This window comes from Synchiropus splendidus, chromosome 14 (assembly GCF_027744825.2).
Source record: "Synchiropus splendidus isolate RoL2022-P1 chromosome 14, RoL_Sspl_1.0, whole genome shotgun sequence".
NCBI classification, from domain to species: domain Eukaryota; kingdom Metazoa; phylum Chordata; class Actinopteri; order Syngnathiformes; family Callionymidae; genus Synchiropus; species Synchiropus splendidus.
The window spans coordinates 11504925-11513569 of record NC_071347.1 but is presented as its reverse complement, the minus strand read 5'-3'; the positions used below and the strand labels follow the sequence as shown (position 1 = coordinate 11513569).

At 45.2% G+C, this 8645-nt stretch overlaps 1 protein-coding gene across 22 annotated transcripts in view; it reads right to left on the bottom strand.

The window, feature by feature from the left end:
• Positions 1 to 449: 449 nt before the first annotated feature.
• mical3a (microtubule associated monooxygenase, calponin and LIM domain containing 3a) overlaps positions 450 to 8645 on the bottom strand; it is an 83844-nt gene continuing 75648 nt past the window's right edge. For 18 of the 22 annotated variants that reach the window (XM_053884499.1, XM_053884498.1, XM_053884516.1 and 15 more), the window contains 3 exons: positions 6133 to 6232; positions 3020 to 3093; positions 450 to 1822 (listed from right to left, as the gene is read on the bottom strand). In XM_053884499.1, coding sequence (XP_053740474.1) covers positions 1638 to 1822; positions 3020 to 3093; positions 6133 to 6232 — 359 coding nt within the window. In that variant the 3' untranslated portion in view covers positions 450 to 1637. The remainder of the gene's footprint in view (positions 1823 to 3019; positions 3094 to 6132; positions 6233 to 8645) is intronic. The other 4 variants (XM_053884514.1, XM_053884515.1, XM_053884519.1 and 1 more) reach the window with 1 other exon arrangement.

Here is an 8645-nt window from a genome sequence, read left to right as displayed (position 1 = left end):
TTCAAAATAAGAGCCCGGAGAGTTGGTTTCAAAATGCTCTGATTTGAGAGTTACCGTTAGTTTTGAACGCCCCACACAAACTTCAACGCTGAAATATGCCTATTTAATCTGGGAGTAACAATAATACTACAAATTATTTGAAGATGTTCACGTGTCTCCCCCTTTGAAACCGTTATTTTCACCAGTTAAAACGGTAAACTATTGCACCACGAGTCATGGATTGAACTACATCATCAACACCAAACATTTTTTAAACATGTTTTGTCTGCTGTGATTTTGCATTGAATAACACAAAAGAGAATTCATTGATTCATTCTGCTCCTCATGCAGGATTACAAGGGTTCACACGGGTCAATCCCAGCCACAGGGCGGAAGGCAGAGGCCTCCTTTGAAAGTCAGCTTCAAACGTGAATGTTATCCACATAAAAAAATAAACAAAAAGAAAAATAAAACACCTGGAGCGCGTGACTTAAGAACTGCATTGCTTTATTGCTGTCATCAGCATATACATCCAACACCCCTAAGCCTCGTAGCTACATAAAGCATTTACATAACAGGTCATGTGTCATGAAACATTTTAAAAATTAGGATTTCCATTTTTCTGTACATATTATACAGTTTGCACATGTTAATAAATATCAACAACACAACCATGTCATCACACACACCATCTAGCACAACAACTCTGATGACTAAACTCGGTTTTAATTCACAGCTCAGAGCAAAAATCATAAATATACTTTCTAGAGTTTCAGTTGGATTCTTGCAACCATCCAACACGGACAGGAACGCACTGCACGCGGTGTGAGCTCAAGGTACAATTCCGCAGAGAGGAACTTGGGGACCAGCCGTAGAAAAGAAGAGCATGACGAGATATATAGTGTTGGAAGTTGAAAATGAAAAAGGCATCTTATTGATATTGTGGCACCGACTGTTGCCACTACCTGTCGTGACCCTGCATAACTCAAAAGTTACTGAGTAGTTTGAATACCGGTCATTGTGTCGTCCTGAAGAGATGCTGGTTTTAACTGAAGCAGGTAACTACACAAACACCACAGGAGTGTGAACGCGCAAGTCAGTGAGGATTTACAGTGAAACCGCTACTGTCCCGTCCAGTGAGACGTCCAGTGGAGCAACCAGCCGGCGGGTTTGATCCCTAACATGCTCGCGGGTGCAAGTTTGTGACACACAAGTTCAAGAGTTTCTGGGCACTGTCCTGTGAATGCAAAACAATATATAACTATCAACATGGCAATCGTAAATGCGCTTGTCGTCCTGGCTCACACAGAACTGGGAGGAGAAAACATCTCCGTGGGTCATAAAAACAAAAGCTTCAACAGTGAACAGATGGAGCAGTCGAGAAACGTGTCTACGCACGACTAACTCTCTACGTTTCCTTTACATCAGTAGGACCAAACTGCATAATTCCCTTTATGGAGTCTTTGAACATTCTCCCACCGGTGTGGTTGAGGGTTCCGCTGCCAGGCAGCCACCCACCAGACGGTTGTGTAGACCTAGGATATGTAAACGCTGCTAAAGTGTCAACCACAAGCACAAAAGTGTGAGCGTGAGAGGTGTCGCTTCATTACACATTCACCGCCGCAGGTGTGATCATTTCACTTTCAAGAGAGGAGTGTTTAGGCCCAGTTGAGGTTGAAGCCCTTGGAGAGCATGACGGCCTCCAGGTCCTTGTCCTCCTCTTTCTCCCGCAGCCTCTGCTCCTCCAGCAGGGCCACCAGGGCGTCGCGCTGCTCCACCACCTCCAGCATCTCGTTGAGAATCTGCTTCTCCTGCGCCAGCTCCTTCTCCGTTTTCAGGTTGTCTGAAAATACACGATCGTTTTTTTGTTTTTTTTTTCACCATCATCTGTGTGACTTCTGTTTCATGATTGGGATTTTGTTGAGACGGTGGCCTGAGTGTTTGAAGGGAGAATTTGTCATGGAAATCCACTCAAAAAAAAAACAAAAACAGGCAGATAATAATGAAAGTTAAAGATTCAATACTGTCTTCCCACTTCAACTGTAACATGGAATGGAAGGGAGCCAATCCAGAAGGGAGCTGACTGAGAAACAAGGAAGCAAAGGGCAGGGTTTTGATGGTCCATTCCTCCAGGTGTCCGCTTCCGTCATGTAGTTTAGTTTCCCTTTTGTTTTTCATCTCAACCCGCTAGTCCCACGGTGGAACACTTTGACATGGGAACCTGGACTTTTGCGTCCTATACTGACGTCAAAGGCAACTTTCAGAAGAAGACACAAAGAATCGCTAAATCATGTTGGAAGTCAGTTGCTACCCCTTACGTGGCTCTCCTCCTTAGTGGCGGTTCAGAGCCACCATGACTAAAACTCAACTTCAAATAGCAATCGACACGTTGTTACACGTAGAATGAATGGCCATCCAATAGCTCACCTAACACCAACACCCCTCTTCGCCCATGTCATCAGGATGCGTCACGGAAGGCGGGACATGTGCTTCAATTGAAAACCTGTTGCGGCAACATGCACTGAAGGCTGCCTTCGACGTCAGTATAGGACCCATAAGTTCCCTTTCACCAACATCAATAGATTGTGCCACAGGAGTGAGGATGGGCTGTTTACTCATGTGTGACATCTGGATGAGCTAGATTCTTGACCCTCGTGTGTGGGGTGTGTGACTGACTAAAAAAACTGGTAAGGTTTAGAGTGTCCTTCTGTGTGCACTCCGCTTGAGTCACAAGGTCTTGTGCATGTGTTTACATCAGTTGTGCCTCAGTGCATTCCTGCAATTTGAGTTTGTCTGGTTCAAATCACAGTCTTCAGTGTTTGCCCTTGTCCGGCCTCCTCACCTCCCTGTGTCCACCTCCCTGTGCCCTTCCTTTCTCTGTCCTTTCCTGTGTTTGAGCAATGAGACAATGGCTCCACTGTTTCTTTACTTTCAAGAACACCTTCCCACGAAACTGGACACGCGGTGGTCATGATGTAATCATGCTGACAGTGAAGTCCAGAGAAATGTGAGGGCAGGTCAGCAGGGTCATGTGATTTACCTTCGACAGCCATCCGCTCCCTGAGTTCCTGCTGCAGGCGGCTCTGCCGGTCCTCCAGCTCCAGCTCTCTGGCACTGTGGGACAAGAGTGGCCAATGAACTCACACATGGCTTTGAAACATCCAAGCTTAATGCAGCTACACAAGACATCCTTCTCTGCGTCATCAATAGAAAGGCACTCAGAGAGCGCAGTCTCCCACCAAACGGCTCATCTTCACTCAGTTTTTCAGCCAGTTATTGTTGTATATAGGAAGCTCTTGTCCAATGTGAGAACCAAAGCCTCCGGCAATCCTTTTAGCAGCCTTAAAAGCAGAGACACCTAGTGGTGCTCAAGCACAAGCCTTTTTCCCAGCAAGTGCCCCCTTTTTCTTCATTCTTAAATTCCTACTGGAAAGGTTCGTCTCTCTTATCAATTCCACCCAAACATATTTTGGCACAGAGCGTGGCATTTGTTCGACCTCGTGTGAGAATCTGACCATCCCTGAGGAATGACAACAACACAAACAATATTAATGTTTCTTCATCATTTTTGTGATGGGTGCCCTTTATTTCTGTTCTTGCACCCCAAACCATCTGAGACCATCACCACGCACAGCTGTGTTGAAGTTTCCTAGGTTCTGCCATCTTTTTAAAATTTTTTTAAATATCTTCAAAACTTCTGAAGTTATTTTGATGACAGAAAAGTGTCAGCTAAAACATGAACGATATTGGAGGAAATAAAAATGACCGTAAGTTCCGGACTATAAGCTGCTACTTTTTTCTCGCGGTCTGTACCCTGCTGCGCGGCTAATATACAGTATGGATTTTTACCAGGTGATCAGATGAAATCGCAGGCAATGAAACAAACGAAAACAGCACATTTTGAGCGCTTTAATGTGAATAAAAGATGTTTGGACTTCATGAATCAATTTCTCTTTTAAGACGTGTGGCCCACTGATCTGTCAACGGCACAGACAGCACCACTGCATCCGCGGCTTATGTATGAACAAGATCTATTTTCCTTCTTAAATTTAGTGGCTGCGGCTAATATTCCAGTGAGAAATTACGGTATGTATTTTTTCACCGATTATTAATTCACTTCTGAACTTGTTGATGAGACATGGATGCACTTTGACTGGACTTTTAGGATGAGACAGAAGTGTCTAAACCATGCTGAGGTGTTGCAGCACATGAGTGAAGCTGTCAACTGAAGGACGGTGATCGACTATAATACTCGACACCGGCTTTGTTTGGATGGGATGAATGAGAGACGCTTAACTCATTACACTTCTTGTGTGTGTAACTGACCTGATTAATGCTCAGTGTGAAAACGTATTAACCGTGTATTAAAAATAAATCATAGTGATTGACATCACAGACTTATGGCCGCAGTACACTACAATGTTACAAGCTTCTATTCAAAAGCTCATTTAAACCACTCATGCAGAGGGATGCGTGACTCACTCAGCCGGATCTGAAGTGAAACCCTCACAGCGCGGCGGTAAAACTACATTTACATCAAGTCTTTAGCATCATTCCCTGCGTACCAAACGCCCAGGCCAAACATTCAGAAGCCCGCTCCGAGTAGGAGACTCCACTTCCCCACAGAGCTGATGGGAGGACTGAGATAAGATGATTGAATTTGCAAATTAAAACCACCATATGGCCTGGGAGGCAGCTGAAGGAACGCTAGCGCTGCTGCGCGTCTGCAGGCAGTGCTGAGCTGCACAGGTTTTTGTCCCTTCAACTCCAATGTGATCATCACAGATAAGTGCAGCACTTCATTCTTCCTTCAACAACATCATTACATTTTGCCCAGCCGAGGGGTGTAAAATAATCTAGCAGGACTGAAGCTAATGGTGGCTTTCTAGGCTTAAAAAGACGGGTAAATATACACCTCAGCATCTACATTTAGATGCAGGTGTCTAGCTTTACATGTCACCCTTCCTCATTGTGATGAATTCTGTGTTGTTCATGTCTATAGCAGGCTGCAGCTGTGGCATTAGAAACATGCTAGCTGAGAAAAACATGTTCCCCCCCCTTTTTGATATTACAGTGGTAACTCGGTTTTCGAACGTCCCGGAATTCGAACAAATCGGAGTTTGAACAAAAATTTCTAGATTTTTCGGACTTCCAACGAAAATCCAGAACTCGAACGAACACAACAAAACGTGCGCGGACCGATCAGCTGACCCATGACGTGCGTATTGTGTATAACGCAGCCTCTGTATGCAGACGTGTCCCGTTAGCTACATTTACTGACTGTTTTTTCTTCATATAGAGGTGTAAAACCTTTCCTGTCTCCGCACTGGACCGTGGTAGAGTGTCACAGGGGAGGTGCTCGCTCTCCACACCTCCGAGGCTGGAGCGCACACTCCAGGGTTTGATGTCCTGTTGTGGGCTGGAGCTGGGACAGGGATGAGGCGAGTCTGGGACAGAGCGTGACTTGGTTTATGACTTTGTCACAGCCAAACTGCACAGAAGCGCACATTCAGAGCTGGACACGCACCGGGCACCTCTTCACTTCTGGAGAGACGTCACTCACTCGGCAACCCCTCCCACATGCAGCGGCCACACACATAGAGGAACAGCGCACCTGCAGCACACACTCTACATTCACTCCTACAAAAGCCTATTTTAAGGCTTGGAACGCATTATTTCTTTTTCCATTCATTGTAATAGGAAAAATCGATTTAGATTTCGAACAAATCGCTTCTCGAACGGCCGTCTGGAACGGATTGTGGTCGAGAACCGAGGTACCACTGTACTTAGAAAAAAATCCCAAAACATTCCATCATGTTTGAGGTACTGAACACGTAGCTATTCACTAGCCGTCACTTTAAAGCTCCTGAAGTCTGAAATCAAAGCAGCTGGAGTGACAAAAAAAGGGGGGGTTAGGAACAACTGATTAATGTTGTGGTTTTTGTCTTGTTTCTGATCCTTGTCACTTCTTATCACTCATCAAACACTGGCAGTATTTACACCAAGACCAAGAATTACACACATAATAATAATTAATCAGGAAAGCAAATGAAGGCTGTCATCATGCTGACAAAGCAATTGCAAAGACCTTCATGAAAACCGTGAGCTTCCAAAAACCCTGTGATTGCTTTGACCCGAGGGCGAGGCACTTACAATATCATGAGCTCCGACTCGTAGCGCACCAGGGCGTTCTTCTCCTGCACCAGCTTGAACCACTCCTGCATGAGTTTGGGATCATCCTTCTTTCCCATGCCTGCAAGTCATGCGGACGAACACAAAGAAGACAGTCAGTGGTTCCGTTTGGCTGCCTGGCGCTGACACTTGTGTCACACATGGTTCCGGAGGGCTGACACAGGCAATGCAATGACAGCCAAGGCAGGATGTCCTCGCTGAGGGATGGTGAGCGCCGGAAGAATGGACGCCAAAACACACCGGTCCATTCTTCGGATGGTAAACGGAAGATAGCATGGTGGGTTTCAATTCACACACACACACACACACACATACACACTTGTTTTACCCAGTTGGGACTTTGTTTGTGCGTGAAAAAGGATAGTGGAGCACAGAGTCATCATCATAAGAGCATCTCAGTCGCCAGATAAACATTTACACACTAACTATCAGAGTCAACATCTGCCGTTCAGAAAATGCTGGGCGGTAAAACCTTGTGAAACTCACTTCCATTCCTGCTGCTCTCCAATCACTCCCAGTCGAGGCCAAAATACCCTGCATATCAGAGCCCCTCCAGAGGCAAGCACCCGCTTGTTAAGCAGAGAATTCCATCACTTCCCAATCTCAAGAAAAGTGGAGGCTGATGCCTATAAATTGCTTGACAGTCAAACTAACACAGCACAAGCCGCAGGTCCCACTCTGATTCGCCTGTAGTAACCAGGATAAGTTCAGGTCACAAGAAGCAAACCTCGTACGAGCAAACGTCATGTTTCCACAGTGACAGCCACGTCGAGTCAGTCTGACGTACAGTGCCACGTACAGCAGAAGGAGCAGCAGCAGACCGCACTATTATTTCTGTCTCTGTCATAGGCTCATAGAATGCAACACTTTTTTTGGACACTGACCATTTAGAAGTAGAATTACTCCCATAATATAATACAAAAACAGCTCCAGCTACACATTATGGGACTATGAGTGGTGGAGTAAACAGCTAAACATAAAGTGGTGTCATAGAACAGCTATAATATCACAGTGGATTTGGCGGTATGACTCCAGTCTGACATGACAGCCACGGTTGGGCTGACTCAGAATTCAGTTGAGATGGACTGATCTATAATGTGTAATCACAATATTACAGTAACAAGTTCACAAGTTATGGTGGGGTCTTCACGGCCAGCCCAGGAAACCACAGCAGGGTTTAGAAAACAAAGTGGGGGGGGCTTCCGGGTCGAAGGCAGTAGCACACAGTATGCTTGTCTCAAAGAAAAAGCCATGCAAGTCGAAGCCAACTGTGGACGCCTTTAAAAAGTTGGCATCAAAACAAATATCAAATTCAAAATCTACGATGTATCCAAGGCCAAGGATTACTGAATGGCCAACCTGTTTGCCATACATTAGGTCCTTGCTGCTACATGACACTTATTTTTGTTTAAATAAAAAGAAGACTGCATTAAATATGTATTGTTCTGGCACCTGGGCAGCGTTAACATTCAACTACATTTCCTCGCAGTTAAAAGAAATAAACTATAGCTGTTGTCTCAGTGATAAATACATTGTTTTTGAACTTCCTGCTGAAGAACACTCATACATGCTCAAGCATACCTAATGAAGAAAACTCAATGTGGATATAATTGTCCTGTCGTACCGCCCAGCACTCCAGTCCAATTATTAACACAAGTAACTCTGTCTGTGGCGCGACTCATTCCGTCCACGTTTGCTCTCTGAAGTCCGTCTGATGGGGAAAACAACTTTCTTGCTTCATGCTTTCTAGTTGTGCAGTTTTCATGACCGAGCCTATCAGCAAAGCACAGAGCAGCTGCTGACCTTCCTCATTATATTCATGTGACATGCAGCCGAGGACAGGCATCCTTTTCTTTATCTGACAGCAGCAGTTGGCACCAAGCGGTTTTAATGAAACATTAGGAGGGAAGCCAGGATGCAGCAGGTGGAGGAGGGGAGGGGCATCTTGCCAAATAATAAAAAAAATATATATATATTATGTACACACATAGATCACACGGCTGTTGTGTCTCAGGCCCGGCATTGGCTATTTGAACAAAGAGAGATGTGAAACCAGGGGAGATCAACCTGGCACCTTAGCGCTATGACACAAATTCATCAATATAAAAAAAGCCACCGATAAAACCTGACAACACAGAAAAACAATAGCAGACAGGACTTGAGGCCCGGGCGTAATTTCCTCTGACAGATGTTCGACATGAGTGCGAACCAGATGATCCATTAATTTTAAACACTTGTTTTTCTACTCAACTTGAATATTTATAACGCATCAACACACCATGCGAGGTTCTCACAGCAAACATGGCCGCCGGCGAGGGGCGTCTCGGGTATTGATCACTCACAATTGATATGGTTTGCTAGGATTCCGGCGTTAGACAGGAGCACGCGGAGAAGTGCAAAACTTTGTAGCGTTATTAATCATGCAGCTCCTTCCTGTGCTTTGATGAACCACAACATGCTACGAGTGCCACGGC